The sequence below is a fragment of the Dermacentor silvarum genome, chromosome 1 (genome assembly GCF_013339745.2).
Source record: "Dermacentor silvarum isolate Dsil-2018 chromosome 1, BIME_Dsil_1.4, whole genome shotgun sequence".
NCBI lineage: Eukaryota > Metazoa > Arthropoda > Arachnida > Ixodida > Ixodidae > Dermacentor > Dermacentor silvarum.
In genome coordinates this window covers 302728917-302750426 of record NC_051154.1, presented here as the reverse complement: position 1 = coordinate 302750426, position 21510 = coordinate 302728917, and the positions used below count along the sequence as shown (strand labels likewise).

The 21510-nt window shown below is 43.7% G+C and overlaps 1 protein-coding gene across 2 annotated transcripts in view; it reads left to right on the top strand.

Annotated features, from left to right (window-relative positions):
• The window catches only part of LOC119437260 (sodium-coupled monocarboxylate transporter 2), an 85580-nt gene that overhangs the window by 38586 nt on the left and 25484 nt on the right, over positions 1–21510 (top strand). For both annotated transcript variants that reach the window (XM_049660395.1, XM_037704300.2), the window contains exons 2-8: positions 6896–6961; positions 7056–7107; positions 7198–7265; positions 8331–8488; positions 8578–8718; positions 19974–20103; positions 21059–21147. In XM_049660395.1, the coding sequence (XP_049516352.1) occupies positions 6896–6961; positions 7056–7107; positions 7198–7265; positions 8331–8488; positions 8578–8718; positions 19974–20103; positions 21059–21147 (704 nt within the window). The remainder of the gene's footprint in view (positions 1–6895; positions 6962–7055; positions 7108–7197; positions 7266–8330; positions 8489–8577; positions 8719–19973; positions 20104–21058; positions 21148–21510) is intronic.

Here is a 21510-nt window from a genome sequence, read left to right as displayed (position 1 = left end):
ATTTTAGTACGTGGGAGTGTCCGCTTACGTACAGAGCTGCTCCGGCCATCTGGAAGAGCAGCACGCGAGGACGTATATAGACAGGCTGCAGGGCGAGACGTGACGAAAATGACAACGTCAAAACATGTAGCCGAGGTTTGAATAGTTACTTGGCAAGGATTAGTGAGCAGCCAAGGGCAAAAGCAGCGTCAACGCCTATAATATCCGCCTGTTCATTGTGCCTGTACGATGCCTGTTTGTTTTAAAGCACGAAACCTACCTGTACGTGAGGTATAATCGGATACGTGCCTATGTATACACACCGGCTTGTATAGGGCGTCTAACCGAAACTCTTTTCTGTTCGGTTAAGGTTCCCCTCCAAAGAGGAAACTAGAACGGTCTCAACCAGTTCAAGACCGTTATATATATATATATATATATATATATATATATATATATATATATATATATATATATATTAACCAGTTATTGAAAACCTGGATTTATAAGCGCGGGGCGATGATATAGCAATATAACAATTTCCGGTTATATCTGCGCAATATGATCAAGCTAATTTCTTACAAAAGTCCCCAATTTTTATTCCTGTTTAACTTTTATTCCATCCGTATTAAGTGAATTCTCCTTTCAACTGGAACATATGTTCACCAGCTTGTCGCGAATGACCTGATTCTATAGTTTCAGCTATTACCTGTAGATAAATGAAGTAGAAAAGGTTCTCGGTAGGATCACGTGACAACGCCTCGCGTGTCAGCCGCAGATGGAGCAGGCTGGAAACACATAATAGTGCAGTGCCTTAGCAATGCACTATTACTGCCTTTTTTTTTTGCACCTTGACGTCGTTAGTCACGGCTGAAATAGTATTAGAGAAGGCGGCGGTCAAATGGCAACTTATTGCGACAAGACCTCTATGACAGTCAGGGAAATAGGGGCCGACATACTGCTCTTTAGCATACATATTGTCTTGAGCTCGTTTCCGTAGACTTTGAACATCGGCCAGTCTGAGTCGATCGCGACATTTGATGAATTCGGCGTACATTTTGTTTCCTTATTTTCATGCGGCGCACTAGATCACAATTTTTCTATGGTTTCTAGCCTTTCCAAAGCATCGCATGGTCACATATGGAAAATTTTTCCTAATACGAAACTGTTCCTAATACGAGAGCATGACGTAACTACCCCCCCCCCCCCCCCGTTGAAAAATTCTTAAGGCCATATTGAGAGAGATCTCCATATCTCTTTATCTCTACCGCCGATTGGCCGTTCATGGCGGTAGCAGGGCCGTGACCTCTTGCATGGAAATGACAAATTTCAAGAAAAGTGCTTGGAGAATGAAAAGAATTCTTACAAAATACAACCCTTGGCCTTCGTTGTGCATTTTTTTCTTTCTTATAGAAAGTTTCACATAACTGTAGCGGACATTCGGCTTCAACATAAGCACCCGATTCATCGCCCATAATAGTTGCATAGCAACGCTTGTAAAGAGCCTCAATATAATAGTGCGGTGTGTTTCATGCGTGCCAACTTTTTCAACAGATAACGACAGCTAATTTGGCAGCTAGCCACTTAGGTATTTCAAAACCTCACGAATGTCACAGATATTGAATTTAAAGGAATTGAATCGATATTGTGTGGCGCAAACAGCAACCATAATTCTGCGCATGCGCACTACGCAAAACGTACGCAGCACAAAAGCTGTCTGATGCAGAACAGTTATTAAAATCCGGCGTCCGGCGGTAACGTCCGATGGTACCAAAACCCACATGACCAAGTGATGACGTCACGTTTCAAAGTCCATTAAAAGCGACCTGGCCCACACCCAAAAAATTGACTTTGCCCAATACGAAAATTGAGTTGACCCACGTTCAAAATCAACCTGGCCCACTCCCAAAATTGACTTCGCCCACCCTCAAAATTGACTTTGCCCAATTCGAGCACATGACCAAGTGATCACGTCATGTGACATAGTCACGTGACCAAACAAGGACCTTAAGTTGCAAGGTCACATGACCAAGTGATGACGTCATGTGATAATGTGACATGGACGTCAGTGACATGCACGTCGATATATGTATAGTCGACGCGCCCAGACACGCCGTGCCCAGACACGCCGCGGCCTCGCCAAAGAATGCAAAAAGTATCACGCGGAAGAGTCATAATGCTTTCGCATTCAATGCCCGCAAGGAGACTTAAGTGCCTCTGTAACTTTTTACTAGAGAAAGCTTTGTGAATTGTTTCTAACTCAGGGCCGGTAAATGTAACGGATCCATTCTGCTCGATTGTATTCTTTTGTAATCGGCCACTCACAACCGCCCAACCATGGTGATACGCATATAGGTGGCACGCCGCTGGGACCACTGGCGAATTGCATGAAGGAAAATAATTGTATAGTGAAGACGGCGAACGGTGACAAAACCTTATCACAACGGCAGGCACAGAACTGTCGCTCGGGCTCAGCCATAGCATCACAGCTCGGCTGTATACACTTTGTTTTAGCAGCGACCGGCCGTGTGACTTCGTACTCGTTGAAGAAGCATTTCGAGCCCGAAGCCCTGTATCGTGCACTGGCTGGGATAATTACTTGAAAAACATTACCATTTAAAAGGGTAATAACAATTGTGCTTTTGTGATGGTGGTCCGGTTGTAGCAGGCGAAGCTAGCCTGGTGTGTGCTTAGCCGGCAATTACTCCACCTGATCACGTGTTATACTGTATATGTAGCCAAAATTTTCTTATATAGCGAGCACTTTCGGGCTTAACTGACCATAGCTGCTGCTACCTTGCCGAATGGTTCACACACAGAAAATGAAAGAATTACATGTCCGATGCTGGGATCGGACCTTGGTCTCCCAGTACGACAGCCGAATGCTCTATTAGGCCATGACTGCGTACCTACTTTCCTCGTGCCAACGCCAAGCAGCTGTTTAAGACGAGTGACACGCATGACACGTCTGTCATACACGCACGCGCAAAAGCACACGCGAGCGCGAACCTTTATTAGACGCACACGTTCTCGCGCGAAAGCTTTGTGGCGTCCAAAGGTTTAGACGTTGTGGCCTGTGGTGGCGTTGTGTTGCGTTCCTCCGCCGCCTTGGCTGACAGTTCCGTGCGCTTTCGTCACCGAAGTCCGCTGCGCGTTTGTTATTGAGATGCGTCGTTTCACCTTGCCGGCGTACCAACGCATCGCTTACAACGATTCCCACAGTGGGTAGGAACTGCATGATCTATTAGTGTGGCTGCTTCACCGTACGTCTACCAATTCGGTGTCTCGTAGGAACGCAATCAACTGGCTTAAAACTTCTCTCCTGATTACTCCGGGACTTTTCAGGGAACACTGCGTATTAAAAGCCAGCGTATTTTTTAAAATTATTGTTCGCATGTGCGGCAAGAGAGGAAAGCCATGAACGGAGAAAACGGTTAGAAGTACGACATAGAGAGAGTATGGAACAATATATCAGCGCATAGCTGGAAATGATTCCCACAGACAGATTACAAGACGGACAGCTATATTCACAGTTCAGAGTGTTTCTCGTTGCACCATAAGACCACGCATACCGACGCTATGAATCAATCTTGGGCATTCAAAGTTACATACAGCTAATATAATACGTGCATTAAAAATTACAGTGAACCATAAAACGTTTGGTCAATTTTCGTCATTATTTGTTAACTTGACCTTTGCTTAGACAGTGACACAGCATTTTGGCGGAGACGCTGCGGAACGCGTACAATTTGCTCGGGTGCGATTGCATTTTCCTTTGAACGCTATTCATTGTATTTACTATTGCATAAACGCCCCCCTCCCCCCACCCCCCCCCCCAAAAAAAAAAAAACCTAGAGCGTTTTTTTTTTTTTTTTTTTTTTTGTACGCGCACGTTGGTGTGCCGTGCTGCTCAGCTCAGCCCCAGAAGATCAACTGTGGGCAGTCCAGCGGGCCTACGACGCCGCCAGAGCCCCAGCGCTCGTGGCAGACGCCTAGGCAGGGTGAAGCCAACCCTATCAACTTACCGGACAAATATAAAGTTTTGACCTACCTACCTACCTAGATGCAGCTACTCCTAAGCAAAAGACCGCGAGCCTTGCAGAATACATTATTTCACTGGGTATTACTGTCAACGCGTGGCACTTAAGATGAAACTTTTTTACTTCTCCGTATCAGAGATTTAAGGTTAAGAGACAAGTGCGCAAGTGGTAATTTTATCTTACTTTTTCAAGCAGGTTACCCTTATTGCATATCACCGAGACGTAATTTGGCGAAATCCCTGCATGACAAGGTTGTTCTCTGAGATGGCATTGTGCGTGCAGCATAGCCGAAACAACGTGTGTGCGAATTGAGTTTGTCGTTCCAGCAATCCGAATATTTGCCGATCTCGGCTCCAATACTAAATCACTTTGAAGCTCCCCGGCTGTGAGAGGAATCAACTGGGAGAAAAGCGAGCTCTCGGTTACCGTGAGTTACGCGATATCATCATCGTAATCAGCCTATATTTATGTCCACTGCAGGACAATGGCCTGCCCAGCTCCATTTTTTCCGTTTATTGTCTACTAGAATATTGATTATCCCCGTTTGTTCTCTAATCCACGCCGCTCTCTTCCTGTCGCTTAACGTTAGGCCTAACATTTTTCGTTCCATCGCTCTTTTTGCGGTCCTTAACTTGTTCTCGAGCTTCTTTGTGAACCTCCAAGTTTCTGCCCCATATGGTAGTACCACACACACACACACAACCATATATATATATATATATATATATATATATATATATATATATATATATATATATATATCACTGTTTAAAATAATAATGCTACTCTGTGTACGCGCAAGTGTCCATTCACGTGTTTGTTGTAGTCCCTTTTTACTATGTATTTTTTTGCTTGTATATTTTTTCTTCACTCTCACGGAGAAAATGTATAAATTGAGCTCTGTGTGCTTGCAAACGCACTCTTGATGAAGGTCGGACCCCGGCCGAAACGTCAGTAAAATCCTGTTATATGTTTTTCCTAGGTGCTTCTAGTTTTGATCACTTTTTGATATATATATATATATATATATAACATTTATTGTAATATAAGCGATGTTTATGTTTACGCACGGCACCGTTCACAAGCTACCGACAGGCAACAAACAGAAGCACACACTGTGAGACGTCGACGGAGTGATGCCACAAGGACGAAGGCAGTAGTTCGATGTTTGTCGAAGGAAGGATGGTGAGGAGATGTGTACGGCTGAGAAAAGCAAGGCACGAACGATGGTGGTAAGGTTGACTGTTATGCGCCCGCTTTATGGCAGCCATTTTTTTTTCTTTGGCCAAATGAACACTGCCGCTTGCGCATATTGCTTTTGCGCGCAGGTGCTACACGTGATGTGAAGCACGCGCACCATCGTCTAAAAGAGCTATATACTTGGCGGTAGTAAGAGAGAAGCAGTGTAAGTACTAATGTCTTCCTCATCGAGTAATCCAGCTCAATGAGTGGATTTGCGCCATATGCCACAGGCGATTTATTAAAATTCTGTTGACGTTAAAGTGAAACAACCGATATAACCTCAAATATATCTGCCGAGATAAAGACCGGCCCAACAGCAGCCATCAGCCAGGCAGTCTAGCAGCCAGGCCAAACTCGGGAAAGTCGGCAAAGAAATAGCGAGTCACCGTGGTGGCTCAGTGAGTATGGCATTCTTCGGTAGCGGAAGTGGTGGGGGTGGCAGTGTTGGTGATGGTTTCGCAATTGGCTGGGTTAGCTTGGCACTCCTGGCCGGCAGTTGTTCCACCTGAGCATCTCTTACGCTGTAAGCGTTCTACTACCGGGCACGAGGTCGCGGGTTCGACTGCCGACTGTGGCGGCCGCGTTCCTATGCGGCTGGAACGCGAGAATGATCGTTATCTCAGATTTTGGCACAAAAAGAAGCTCGAGAACAAGTTAAGGACCGCACAAAAAGCGCATGGAAGGAAAACTGTTAGGCCTAACCTTAAGAGACAGGAAGATAGCGGTGTGGATCAGAGAACAAACGGGGGTAACCGATATTATAGTTGACATTAAACGGAAAAAGTGGAGCTGGGCAGGCCATGTAATGCGTAGGATGGACAACCGGTGGACCATTAGAGTTACCGAACGGATACCAAGAGAAGCGCAGTCAAGGACGACAGAAAACTAGGTGGGGTGATCAAATTAGGAAAATGCCAGGCGGAAATTTGGATCAGCTAGCGCAAGACAAGGGTAATTGGAGATCGCAGAGAGAGGCCTTTGTTCTGCAGTGGACATAAATATAGGCTGATGATGATGATGAATGAAAACCCTATAAATAATGTAAATTAATCCATAGTCACTCACTACGGCTAGTGTATTGCTTTGCGGTAATTACCATAATTTAATCTCATTAAATTAAATGTAAACAAAACAGATTTAAAGATACATATAAGGTAAGCATACATAATTCTTGATGAGAAAAAAAATTCCAATTGTGTTGACTTTATGTTATTATCTTGAGGATATTTGATAGCTTTCATAACTAGGTAAGTATAGGTAAACATTGTATTGCTAGCTTTGGTGAGACATTTGAGAAACAGCTATACGTAGATCCCCACTCATCAATGAGATGCCAGACAACGAAATATATTTCATCGATAAATATAGAATGATATTTCAAGTAGTGATTTACACGCGGGGTGGGGGAAGTTTGAGGGGCTCATATTATGGCATGAGGCAGTCAAATTACGACGAGTTCCTATTATTGTCACATAATATTTAGCCGTGTTCTGCAGTTACCACAAGCCGAAGGGGTAGGTTACGCTTCTTCATTCCTGACGGTGCACGGCCATAAAATAATTCATTCCGTGAACATGTGTGCCCTTGTGGTCCGGAGTACAATTCGCGCTTTATTTTTTTTTCTTTCTTTTCAGTATCTAAGAATGCGATATGGAAACAAAATAGGACTGACAGCCTGTGGCATCTACTTCTTCATAAGCGTGAGTATATTAATACGAGAGAGAGAGAGACTCCGGCGTTGTTGAAGTGGCGCAAGAGCCGACAGCCATTATTTTGTCTCGATGTTGACTTCAGGTAACCATCGGGGCCGTGGCCTTATTCACAGCCTCTGTTGCGGTCTCAACAAGTGAGTCTGAAACCTTTTTCTTCGCTCAATCGAGGATTGTGCGCGCGTTTGGTAGCTCTCAGTGAAATGGCTTGAAACTTGCATCCGCAGTTTTCAATGCGTCCCTATCTTGGAGCACTGTCGGCATCGGCATCGCAAGCACCATCTACACTTCGCTGGTAAGCAAGCGCAAGTATTTCAATTTGTCTGCGGTTTGTTTGCAAGCATGGCTACCAAAATTTTGACGCTAAACTCACATTGATCTTTGTTAATTGTAAGACAACAAAACAAGCTTTGCCTTTCCTCCTGTTTTTCACGCTAAGAAAAAAAAAGAACCTAGTGATCATAGTAATAAGTAAAGATATTGTTACGTATATTACGTATGTTGCTAAGGGACAGTAGCAATATTTCTCTGACTAGCTTTTCAGCTGCACCACGGTCGGTCGGTCGGTTGGTCGGTCGGTAGCCAAATGACCAGTGCCAAACGGTTTTATTACTTTTGCTCATGTTTAAAGTGTATAGTTCTGGCGGTTTCGCAGATAAAGCTTAGTTTTAAAATCGGCGGGTGGAGGTGTGTTCTTTTTTCTTTGCTCGTATTTTGCGCCGTGCAGACATGTCAATATTGAATCACCAACTCGCTCAAGCTTCCATTTTATCATGTAAATAAAACAGGGGCGCAGACAAGGTGAGCACGAACTTACGACTGTTTACTCTGCTTACAGTGACAGCCAACATGCGTATAGAAGCGTGCATTGCGCAGCATACCAAAAAACTTCAAACGCGCTTCACTGCGCCCGCGTCAGGCAGTCGATAAAACGTTTCTCCGAAGGAAAGCACGCAACTGACGCGTCGCTGATACACGACGCACCCCGCTTTTTAATATGAAAAGCCTGTAATAATTCAGGTGCCGCAGCCATCCCTACTTGTACCCAGAATCCTTATCCTATCTAGTCGTGCATGGATCACACTGATGTGCATTGCAGTGCGAAGGCAAATGCGCTCCATCCTTTACCTTTTTGCCCAAGGGGCTTGTTCCGTTGGTGTTGTACTTCCGGGCGTTGACCTCCTTTTGAATGGGGGTAAATATGTTTGCTTCGCGTCTAATATAAAAAATAACGGTCACAACTGCAAACACGAACGTCGCATTTAACAGAAACTTTTGAAGAAGTGCTATCATTTTGTCTTCACTGCTGCCTCGTATTTGCTGTACGACGTAGTTAACAGTCGTGACCCCAAATTCACAGGGAGGAATGCGAGGAGTCGTGTGGACCGACTGCGTTCAATCGCTGCTCATATTGATGGCTCCTATCACCGTCGTTACTAAAGTAATCTACGACGCCCAATATCAAGGCGAGCGACTGCGACCAGCAAACGACTTCAACATAAAGGAGTACATATTTGAGTAAGTGTTTTGCAATGTCATAATATTTCAGAGGTGTGAGTAAAAGAAGGCCGAAGGTAACTCTTCATTTTCTCCGTTTATTTGACCAGTGCCAGCCTGGACTTTACAAAAGACGAGAACGTATGGGCCTGCATGATTGGACTGTTCATCCACAGCTTGTTTCGCTCGGGCATGGACCAAGTAGTCGTCCAGAGGTACCTCGCCGCCAGAAAACTCAAAGAAGCTCAAAGGTGCGATATGAGACCAGTAAGCTGCCCTCATTGTGACTTTAGACGCTCTAATTCTTAGGGGATCAACTACAGCGTTGAAACGACCCTAAACAGAAATAAGGTTAGCTAGATTAATAGAGTGCACCTCTGGTGGAAACCTTGTCTGAGAGTACATGTTTGACCTGTTAGAAAACTGCGTAAAAATGAAAGAGTCGTTGGAACGTATTATCGAATTGTCGAAGAACCTTATTATGACGCCAGAGGTTATAGCGTGGATTGGGCGAGGCTAATGAATTGTGTATTGCTAAAAAGAAATCACAAGGCATTCTAATTTGATATAATACATAGCTTGGAAATTTTGGAGGCATTTTCCTCCGAAAAAAAAACGCCTAAAATCCGCAATGACACACCGAAATTGATTCGTAACAGCGGGAAATTACGTCACTGGTAAGCGATCGAAATAGGGAAGTTCGTCCTTAGATTATACATTTCTCGGCAAATATGCAATCGTTTTCAGCCAGACAAATGCCAAGGAAATTCAGACAGAGCAGTCTGCTGGTTCAGCCTGACTTAGTGTTGGGCTTCATTATACCTACGAACATGCTATGACGGCGAATTTAGACCAAGACATCTCATAAATCGGGGCATTATTTTTTTCTTATCACTAATGCTGCCAAATGCTTATCAGTTGGCTGCATTAATGACGTCGAGTGCTTCTTCTTGTTAATTAGTGCTCCATGCTATGGCTGATGTCACATTAGTAATGCAAACGAGGTTGGCCCGAAAGATTTCCACGAGCGGCAGCATTCAATTTTCCGGTGCTCAAAACTGCGTTGGCGCTATTCTTCATCTTATTATCGTTCTTTTCGCGCTTCTTGTTCTCGTTCTTCTGGACTCACACAAATACTTATTTGTGATATTTCTTAAGTCTTCTTGTTTCTGTGACTCTTTTGCCCGTGCTCACGAATGCTGTGCTTGGAACGTAGCACTCACGTTGAACCTCATCTACAGCAGCCCAAGAACATTTGTTGTGTACGTAAAATTCCGACACCATATCACAGTTTTTTTTCTAATCGTTGCTTTTTGTACGACAATCGCTCTGAACACAATTATTATGTCAGAGGTGCGGAGCAGCCAGTACCACCTATAGTCACCGACATCTCTTTAAATACAGCTATTAAAAAAACTGCCTTGGCTCAGTGCAACTTATCACTCTGTTCTCTCAATAAAGCATTAAGTCTCGGATGCATTCATTGGCTGTGAAGACGCCAAACTCTCTTTTTTTAGACGGCAGTGCAGTCTGGACACAATTATAGCAATAAAATTTGGGCGGAAGCCCTTCAATCCATGCGACGCTTCCTGGATCTGTAATTGCATCGCCTGAACAGACACGCCTTTATAGCGACAGGCAACTTTTAGTACGTGGGCGAGTGCCAAAAGTCCCACCCGAAGGGCTGGTCCCAAATTGCGACGAGACGAGCTGAATGCTTTTAGCTGCAGGGAGTGGTCAGCCTTGAAGCTTGAGTGAGACAGTCCTGAGGAAAAAAAAAAGCTACATTTCCAGATTCACTGGAGTTAGATATCAAGAAGGGTAGTCTTCAGCTGAATACATTCATACAGCTGCTGAGAAGGATAAGAGGTGCAGACACTGAGAAAGAAGTGCACAGAGCCGGCGCAGTCTAAAACCACTTGGGAAAACGCAGGAGAGATTTGAACCAAGCGTCGAGTTATCCAGCAGTCAATACTGATTCACAACATTACTGCTCTACGTACCTTGTTTCATGCAAATATCCATGCTGAACTACGTAACATAATAATAACTAATTCTTCATACAGGAACTTAAGGAATCCAAGGTTTGTCAGAATAGTGCATCTTCGAGTGACAATGAATTGGTAGGGCTTGTAGCTTGTTCGCGGCTAGCAAGCTGCTACCATCAAACGCTCGTGTTTCTATGACTTACGGTTCTTTGAGGGTGTACCTAATACCAAAAAATTGTTAATGGTGTCATGTGGCAGAATTGTTGCCCTTTGGTGTCGATATCGGACGGTGCAAAGCGGCAGGAATGACTGGCGGAGTTCTTGTCTTGGATTTTATTTCTGGGGTAACTGCTCAGAGCCCCGTAATTACAATGCAGCTCCCAAGCTGCAGTTGTGCTTAAGATCAAGTGACAGCCTAGAGGGTGACAGTGAATGCATAATTTAAAAAATGCTGCCGCTTATTAAACAGGAGCCGAATTTACAATATATTTCGTTCGGAAGTTTTGTTTTCGATTAGCCGGCCGCCTTCTCTCATATTACGTCCAACATCTCAGTATCTTGTTCTTATTGCGTAACACCTTAGGTTTTGTGTGCTTAACATAAATCGCAAATTTACAAATAGCGCGGAAAGTACATACAACATAACGTGTGATGCTATGAATACTATACGAGAAACATTTTCGATGGTATCCGCGTTACCGCAGGAAATAAAAGAAGTGCTCACTGTCCCAAAAGGCAACAGAAACATCCGACAGCTGGTACTGTTCTCGAATTGTACATACTAAAGTGTTTCTTTTTTTGTGTCTTTGTTTGTGTGAGTATGCTAAAAGCAAATGTTTTATGGAGTGTCGTTTATTTAGTTTCAAGAGACTGCATGAGTGGAGAACAACCTAAGCCTCTTTACCTGCTTTATCATCGGTTGAATAAGCGAAAGCGCGGCTTTTCATAGAATGCTCATCTTCGAGTGATAGCACGTCCCCTTGAGCAGATCTAGGCACCGCCAGTAACCCACTACTTCTGCGGAGTGCGTGGAACGAGGCAGCATGGTCGCATCTAAGGAATAGTTAACTTGCAGGCTTATCGCATAGATAACAGACAGGTAAGTCGCAAACGGCACCCGAGTCATTATTAACTTCGCAAAATATACCGTTCCGGGAGTATGATTACGAATTGATGACTCAAATGATGACTGACATTTCCAACAATTTTCGTGCGCACGAAGCCGAACCGAAAGTCGAAGAACCTGAATTGAGTGCGACGCAACTGTCTTCCATTGGAACATCGCGGAGTGGTAAACATGTGGATGAATGACCGGTGAATTACTTGTAATTTTATTTATGCGAATAGAGGCCATAGTTTTCATTTACGGCTTAGATTGTTCTGAGAGCAGATGTTTCGACATAACGGATTTTATTTTTTTTTCTTTGTGAAGAAGAAAAACTATTCGGTATGAAAAAAAGTATTCACGCTTTAACCTTATGATATACAGCAGTCAGACCTGGGTTTGAAATAAATATGACATGATTAACACTTCCAATTCCAACATCAGCTGGTAGTTGTTGATCTGCTGGTCATAATAAATTAGATATATAGGACCTGAATAATGAAAAGATTCTATTACAGTTCTAATCTTTTCCGCGCTTGTCAATGGTCTGAGCGGAGCACCACCTACGTTATCACCACAATTGACCGGTTGCGAGTGGTGTATGGTAAGAAAGGAATGGAATCAAACTAAAGTAATCGCTACATTATACCGGCCTAGGTTTTTGTTTGCTTGTTTCCTGACGAGTGTGCCATTAGCCTTCTTGTGATGATCAAATAGACTAAACGATGATTTTTTTATGCCATTAGATACTAAAATGCACGCTGTAGTCGACATTACGTTTATAGTTATCTTGAAAACTGTGTTTGCAAACTTTCTGCTGCATATTCAAGTTGATACTGGAGCCGTAATTTAGCCACGCGTCTACACCAAAATACTTATCCTAACACTCAATCATGCGAAGCGAATGACTTCCTTGAATAACCATTATCAATTTAAACTTCGGTAAGAATGTATCAGTAGCATTTAATATGAACTGCAACACGGTGCTCGTAGTCGAAGGGGCGTCAAGAGTGCATGGCGGCACCGACAAAAAAAATGGTTTAATAAGTAGCAGCAATCGGAACGTTGTTTTGTTCTCCAATCCTTCATACGTCGGCGCAGCGGTGCAGTCGGGGACCATTTCGACCACGGGCACCGTAGTGCCACTCATATCGAACCCCTGGGCCAATTTTCGCGAAAACTTAATTACGGTAGGACTGTTAGTAAAAGCAGGTATCAGGCAATTGTGATGTCAGACATATAATCAGCATTGACTGCCTCTACCAATGGTAAACAGCTTGCGAAGGCAGCGCTAAGAAGTAGGCGCCCTGTCCGCTACTGGCGTCGTTACATCTTTCGAACGAAATGCTTTGTGATTTCTGCCCCTGATTTTGCTGGTGAATGTAAAACCTTGTAACATTTACGACTTGGTCGTATGTATATATATATAGCTTCACTCACACATCTGTTCGACATGAAAGAGGGCGAGCTACGGTCCTTACCATCCACTGATGCTGCTGACCTTTTCACCTCGCTAATGTAATTTAGCCCGCTAGAATATGTAAGGCCAGCAACGTTTAAAACAAGTTCAGCGTCAGAATTTACCTCGCCTTAACTGTCGTGCTACTCAATCTTTCTTTTTCTTTTTTTCGAGCTTCCAATTTTCACCGAGATCGCAAGCCCTGCTTCAGAAAAGTAGCGAAAAAGCAGCGAACCGTGGTTTTGATAAGGGGTAATAGAGTTTCCGTGTCGTCCCAGAAGCACTCCATGGAGCTGTGCGCAACCGCAAGGCAAAGCTGTTTAACGGCTCCTTGAAAGTATTGCTGACTTGAATACCCCTTACCGCCATAGTCAATTCCTTGACTAGTGGGCAGGGAGCCGTCTTTCACAGGTGAACCGTTTAGATACGAGGACACCGACGTGGCTAAGCAAAAGAGGCTGGCGCGTCAGTTTCGGCTCGAATAATATGCACTTGACAAGTGCCATGCTAGTAGATAGCTGAAGGAAGCAGCTGCAAGCGAATGTAGTACGCGCCGAGTCAACTTTCTATTACTCCATAATTACGTGCTAGTGCTGCCGGTACCATGCATGAAGAGACGGGAGGCGTTTGGCGGATGGCGTTCATATATATATGCGTTAGGCTGCGAGATACGAAAACTTCAATCGAAAACGTGCACTTGGCACAATGGTATGTGTCGGCGCACTGAGGTGTCATCCTTCAAAAAAAAAAGAAAAAAAAAAGAAACACCATACAACTGAAAGGCCAAAAAAAAAAAAAAAAACAAAGCAACTGCTTCGCAACCTCGTGTTTCGAACCTTCTTTTCCGATGTTTTCTTTAGTCCGACACACTAGTTCATGCTGGAGAAGATAAAAGAAGCTTTGAACGCGCGTTCAAAAGTAGCATTAAGTGGTTTTACATTCTTAAAAAATGCAAAGAAGAAAAGTAACCAGGGTTGGAGATAAATGAGCAAGGAGGTGTTTTTTGAACGAAAGCAATTATGACCCGGTGCTCGCAAGTGCCGCACTTCTCACTCGCGGGAGCTCTGTTTGGCCGGTGTGCACGACTCGTTACTTCGTCCATTATCAAAAGAAAAAAAATGCCGACACTCTTCTTTCTCAGTGGCGTTCGCGAACGAGATTGGTTCGTAAGAATCATTAGTAAAAATTTTCGGTCCACGGCCTTCAGAAAAATGGCAACACATCGCTGCACGCGCGATAGTACAATTCTTCGAGGATTCAGAAATTAAAAAATAAATGTTACTAGATCAGATAACCGCTCCTTACATCTCTTTATTCTTATTCTTGTTCTTTTTTCCTGCTCGTATTGTCGTTATTGTTCTGTTGAAATCGCAGCCATTCTCGTGTACGTGTTTTCTTCTGTTGCTGTGGCACTTGTTTCTGCGTATGCGAGTGTTTTACCGGAAAAGTTGGCACTCATGAGAGACGAAATTTGAAACTGCCCAAGAACATTTATGTTTTGTGAACATTAATGTTGTGTGAACATTGATGTGTTGGGAACACTAATATTGTGCGAACATTTAAATTGTCTGAGCATGTGTCGCAGCAATTTGCACGAGAGCTTTGTGTGCGCGAGTGCCACTGTGTTTTTTTAAATAATGTTTTGGTGTTATTAACATTAAAAGCACAACTAAGATGTCAGAAAAGAGTATCCGGAGCCACATACAGGCCAGCAACATCTCCTTAAATACACTAAATAATACGAAAAGAAAAGTACAGACTTCTCGGGATAGACTACGCGTCGAGCCAACAGACATATCGTGAAGGCGCAGTTATTAGGCGTGGTAACCACTGAGAACCTGATTGCTGATTTAATGACTTAGTGATTAAATAGTATTCACTCCCGTCAGAACAAAAATGGGGCCTTTGTGAGATAAGCGGGAGCTTATGGTGTCGCTTAGTATATGCATTTAATACATTCTTTGGCCATTGTAAGCGGTTTCCAAGGAAGAATACACTATTCAGCATAACTCCTTCGGAATTCACGTCACCGGGTATCCACAGAATGTCACTCATCGGCAGAATTTGTTCACAGACCAGGGAATACAACGGCGGTCGTACGTGATACAGCCTTGCTGTGCTAAGGTAGCACATGAAGGTGTATTGGCGAGTTTCCTGCCCCTAAGCTCGCGTACCACGTGACGGCTGGGGTTTACAGGATGTTTCACAATCGCCGTCACTGTCGTGAGTGGCACTGGCGAACGCTCCGAGAGCTAGGTCTACCACACGTGCACAAACGCCCAAGAAAGGGGACGGCGGAAAGTCGCAGCCGTAGCTCAGTTGGCAGAGCATCGTACGCCTGATGGAAGGTTCGGTACCCACAGGCGGCAAATTGTCTTGCTTGTCGATTAAATAACCTGACCCTGTAAAAATAGGCCATTGAAAGGCCGACTACACCAATCGTCTAAAATAAACTCCAGTGACTAAAAAGAATGAAACAAAGAAGAAATATAGGACTAAAGCATGAAATAACTGAGACAGCCTGCTCTACTACATGAATATCCAGAACATGATGTATCGGCAATACACTAACGTCCAGTCACACCGCTCGTTATGAGAACAGTCACTGCCTGTGTAGTCACTACATGAAAAACTAAACAACAAAAGAACCGTTCTCACAATGAATCATAAGGCACATCACTACAAATACGGCATGCAAGACATTACAGTACATTTCACCAACAAATACAATAAAGATTTGCGCAAGTTCATATGAGCGTGCCACAAAGTCAGGTATTCTTTTTATTAGCCTGGTTTGCGACACGTCAAAATGTGGGAATGGAATTTTATGTAGCATATGCATTGAAGGCCCATTTCATGCAGATACTGCAACAGCGACTAATGCAATTCATTGTCCATGAGCCATCGCTCATAGTCGTCAGGTCGGTCAATTCTTGACAGTACAAGTAAGTATATTTTCGGGGACTGTCTTTGTTTCAGGGAATGCCCAAAGTATATAGTACATGGCGGGCATCCGCTACAGACGCAGGAGTGGATCACTTAGGGCACCGGACATTGTATTTATGTGGCTGATCCCAGGTACAAGTGATGGCAGGTGCATGGGACCGCCCCGAACCGAAGTCTCCTGATACAGACTTCCTCCACCTGTGAAAAATTGTAAAGGAAGGAAGCAGACATGCCGGGGGATGAACGCACGCGCGTGCTGCGGTAAGATAGATTTCCGGGCTATGAGTGCAGAGCCGGGGTCAGAGAGAACGGAAAGAGAAGCGTCACAGGTGGCGAGAAAGAGTGGGCATTGTGGTCTGCAAGGTAACTGTTGTGCTCATGACCATGCGCCTGAATTCACTAATCAGTGATGTTAACACGTGAACACTTAAGTCCCTGAATCTGCTCACAAATGCGTAGCACTTCTGCTGCTTGTTTGAGCTGCCAAACGGTGCTCACACTGTCAGTATAGATGTGGGCTGCGTTGACGTAAGTTGACGAGGGCTTCGATCGCATCGTGCATGGCTGTGCGTAGCTTAGTTATCAGGATGTATTGGACTTAAGAAAGTTATTTGTCCTCCTTTTGGGTTAACCGCCACGTTCGTGTAGATCAGATAGCGTCCCCTTGGTACGGTCGTCTCAACTGTTGCAATCGGCTGAACCCATCGGTGGAGCTGTGTTGCTTTATTTGTGGTAATCTTCGTGTAAGATCGTCCAAGGGGATACTTATGCCAAAATATCCATGTGAATAGGAATGAAGCGCCACGACCGTTGGAATTTGGTGCTTTCTTGCTTGCTGTCGTGAATCAACAACCTCAGAAATGTTAAGTAGCGTATGCTCTTGTAGCGTTGGTATAGGTGTTAGGCGAGGGAGGGCTGTAATTGCTCTCGTGGCACTTCGATTGATCCCCTCAAGCTTGGGCCACTTTTGAGCAGTATATGGACACATTCACGATCCATCGTCTTTCAAAGAGAATGCATAAGGTCACTATCTATTGGGAAGCCACGAAGTGCTGTGACAGCGTGCTTTTGTATCAGCCCTACCAGGGACGAAAAAACTATTCAGGATGCCTATCCAGCCGGATCAAGTGGCTTCGCGAGGCCTCTCGTTGTCACTCGTACTGCGGGCACTCGATGATCGGATGTTCGACTGACTCATCTGGGATATCACAGCGGCGGATGGGATGACCTCTTCTCGATGCTGTGTAGGAAGTAACGCTTGTAGGCCACCTCCAGGCACAGTCAAGGTTTGAGCGTATCAAAGGCGCGATCAGTGCGTTGCTAAGTTCTTAAGCGCACAAAGGATCCATCCTGAAAAGTGTAGAGGTGGCTTTGTCTGGTCGTCAAACCACGTGGTATCACTACATCTTCGTCGTAGCCGTGATAAAATGGGCTTGGTATTTGATAATGAATATTCAATACGGGTCAAGGTTTCCAATGTATATGTCGCCTCATTTCTTTCAATACCGACGTGGCCCAGAATCCACTGAAAGCAGACTTGATTGCAAGTCAAAGATGCAATCTGTAGTGTTTTCCATATTTCATGAGGTAATAAACAAGAGCCATCCTAGCACTCCTATGCATAGTTTAGCGCTTCGAGAGCCATCCTCGAGTATAAGAGTAGACCAATCTGCTAGTGCAAGTATTTTCCAGTAGGAACCTCACCGCTCGAAATAAACTGAAGAGTTCGGCAGTTGTAGATGACCTGTGATGATACAATTGGTAACTTTTGTTCACACAATGTTTAGGGAGTGAAATGCCCCCGTCAAGCATTCGTCTGTTTATCAACTGCCCATGAAATCAAGTCATATTTTCCTCTAGTTTGATTGCCCCCTTGTTTATTGTTTCTACTTTTCAATTAAACATCCCAGTTAATTTCCCCTGTGCTCTTCATGGCCTCACTATCTGTTGGATTCATTTAATCTGCCAGCATGTGTTTTCCGAAGGTATTGATAAAAGTAGGCACTGTGCCAGAACACATTCGTTGGAACCCACGTAGCTGCCGCAAATTGGTATCCATAGTAGAAAGGGTAGGCCATTTGCAAATGAATGAGCGTCCCTGCCGAGTGGCTTGACACTGTCTTGCAATCACAGCGTGCCTTGATTTGGAAACCTGTAATTTTAGCCCACAGACCCTATTCGAATACGATCACTCAGACTCTCCCGCCATGAAACAACTTTAGTGCGTCGCATGTTGTTGGGCGTCGCATTTAGGAACGCTTATTCATTCCTTATTGGAATTGCAACAGCACCGCGTGCCATTCTTGCGGGTGTGACGGTCAACGAAAAGCTCTGTGTACAATCATCAGCCGCTTATATGACAGACCGTTCTCGGAAGTAAAGATCCTGGGAAACTTCGCCAAAGAAAGCTAGTTTTCTAAAGGCTAATAAAGCACTACTGCGCTTCTAGAAGGCAATTGAACTACACGAGTGCTTGTGGCTATACGTGAGTGAACATTGACTCTCCTTTTTTTGTATATTTCCTTCCCCCGTGTCGTATTTTTACGTGTAGGGTAGGCAGCCGGGTACGACCATTGTTAAGCTCCCTGTCTTTTTCTTCTCAATCTGTCTATATTTTTCTTCGTTTCGTAAAATAATTAAAAGCTCAAGATTATAATGATAAAACGCTGCCATATGTCAGCTGAAAAGCTGAAATAAGGAAGCTTCCTATGTAAGGATCACGGGATACTTAAATGCCTTACTCTGTTCATCTGCAAATGCCTCTGTGTATGTGCCTGAAGCAATAAATATCAAGCCAAATTGGGAACATCATTACAAACGCGCATTCGAGCTGCTTGGCAAGGATGCGGTTCAAATACAGCAAACTTTCATTCAGTATTAGGACGGCTAATAAGCGTAAAACGTTATCCCAGTTAATGGCCAAAAGAACGGAGTAGCTCATTGATGTCTCTAAAATGCACACTATCAATTTCCTTTAAATAGTGTGCTTCTGAAGTTCGGAAGTAGCAGTGCGGCATCGTATGATGTGGTAGACCAATGGCGTGCTCCAACCAGGATTAACGCAAAATGTTGAGAGAAGAAACGAAAACTTCCATGCCCATGCCTGCATGTAATATTGGAAAGATCCTCATCAAAGTCATCATGTAGGCTGAAGTCGAGAGACAGCCAGAAGAATATTGAGTACGCATAATCTCAACTAAATACTAGTAACTATTTAGCTGCATTGTTCTGGGGCTGCCGAGATGCACTCTGACACAAAGGGTGTTGTGCTGCTCACAACGAAGGGCAAGGGAAAAAAGGAATATTAAAGTCATTTGTAACGACTGAGGAGAAGAGACTTCTGTTTTGCTAAGCAATAGAAGACACAAATTAGGACATTTTTATGTGATCCTTGGAGGCCACGTAGTTGTGAGTATTTATTTCTAATTTTCCTTTGAAATAGTCTTGAATATCTATTCTGTCCAATTCTATGCCTTTTCGCGCTTCGCCAGTAGTCCGGGTGGCGCTCAGCCTACGTTTTCACCAATGTCGGTCGGTCCTGAGCTGTGAATGATAAGGGAATAGAACTGAACAAACAGAAGCGTTGCGTTATACCGGCCCTGCGTTGCACTCATCGAGCCACCGTGTGAACCATAGATATATCGCACCACTTGTACGAATTCGCATGGTCGGTGTGTTCAGAAACCACACTGGGAACTTTTATTATTCTTCTTTGTAGGTCGAATTCTGCTGAGGGGTAACCTTGTAACATTTCTTTGCTGCATTAAAATATCTTACCGTTGACAATCATTCATTTTTAAACCGAAGTTCAGCGCATAAACAAGGACATTTTAAAGTATGTCTGGCATGCTCCGAAGTGTTCATTGTAAATATATTTGGATCGTAACATTTACGATTGGTAAGGGTTTTTTGTTTGTTCTTTTCTATTCCAAGCAATATTGTATGCCAGAATTATGTGTTCTAACTGCTTTCTTTTCTTTCTTTTTCTTCTTTGGGTCGATAATACAGCATCACCTACATCGGTGTCACGTTAAACGCCTTGTACAATTTCATCATGGCTGGCATGGCTGTAGCCCTAGTCTACTGGTACCGAGACTGCGACCCACTTCTGTCGGGATCCATCACCAAGCTTGATCAGGTGATTTGTGGGCAAACCATGGGAACATTATATCTATCTGTTTGCCTCCAAGAGTGACTCATCAATAATTATGTTTCATATCCTCTTTTTCTGGTGGGAATCATGGTCGAGTTATGTTTCTTGAATGGTACAGACATCACTCTCATACCTTTCTTTCGCTTTAAGTTCTCGCAAAAGAAATCAATGTCCTCCTTAACCTAATATACTGATGTGTTTAACTTCGCCTGAATACAAATGATGCCACCTTATCTGGCTTATTACCGAGTTTCTTACTTCCCAAATTATTCAGAGTTTATAGCATAATGAGCGTCTCTCATTGAGCAATCTTCGTAGCTACCTAGCTCTGTTCTTATTATCGTGGGCACAGGATTGAAAGAAGGAGATCCCCCAATTGATTATTATCAGCAGATGCTTAGTTTTGTCAATGGCGACCAGGAATCATAATAAGAGTATCTTAACATTCATAGTGAGCGTTTTTCAGTCCAAAAACATGTTCCACACGAAAAAGTAGGTATCAGCCCAATTCTCATGCATTCAGGGTGTAAATACTTCAGGTTATTGTCACAACGCAGCAGATTCAAACTTTTTTTAGCAACACGGTCCATAACGGCAGCTGTCGCGATAGCCTATTTTAGTTACTAATTGATTAGTTAACCAGATTTGCTAACTTTGTGAATAGCAACTTTATATGCTTTAACTAGAACTCTTAGCATAAATAGCAGGTCAATGCTCTAGCTAGAAATTTTTTATCATCGCAAAGACAACAAGTAAGGTGTTTCATCTCTTTAACTACTGCTACTGCGTATTTCATGACCCTTTATTGTATTCACAGACACACCGGGTGCAACCATAAATTCCAATTTTTTTTTTTTTTTTTTTTTTTGTGGCCGGCCTGAGACGCTAGAATGCCGTTTGTAGAATATGATTCGATGCCACTGTTTCCCCTTTTCATCAGATGCTACCTTTCTACGTGAAGGAAAACCTGGGTGACTTCCCAGGCTTCTCGGGACTCTTCCTCACAGGAGTTGTCAGCGCAGCCACAAGGTACGGACGATGCTGCCAACTTGACCTCCAATCCTTTAAGCTTATCGATGGGACTGCTCACGCTGGGTTCACACAACAATAGAAAGTTTTAGCTCGTCCGTAAATGCATTAACCTTCAGGGAATACCAGGTTACCGGAGACATTCATGGCAGATGATGATGATGATGATGAGGAGGAGGAGGAGGAGGAGGAGGAGGATTTATTGGCATCCTCTTTGAAACGGAGCGGTGGCAAATAGTCACCCAGGATGCTTGAGTTAATCAGGTAGGCCATTTATGCTTTTCATTCTAGCATTTTTGCATACATCTCCTTAATATTTTTTTCTCTTCCTCAAAACTTTCCTATCTACCTTGTACCGCTACC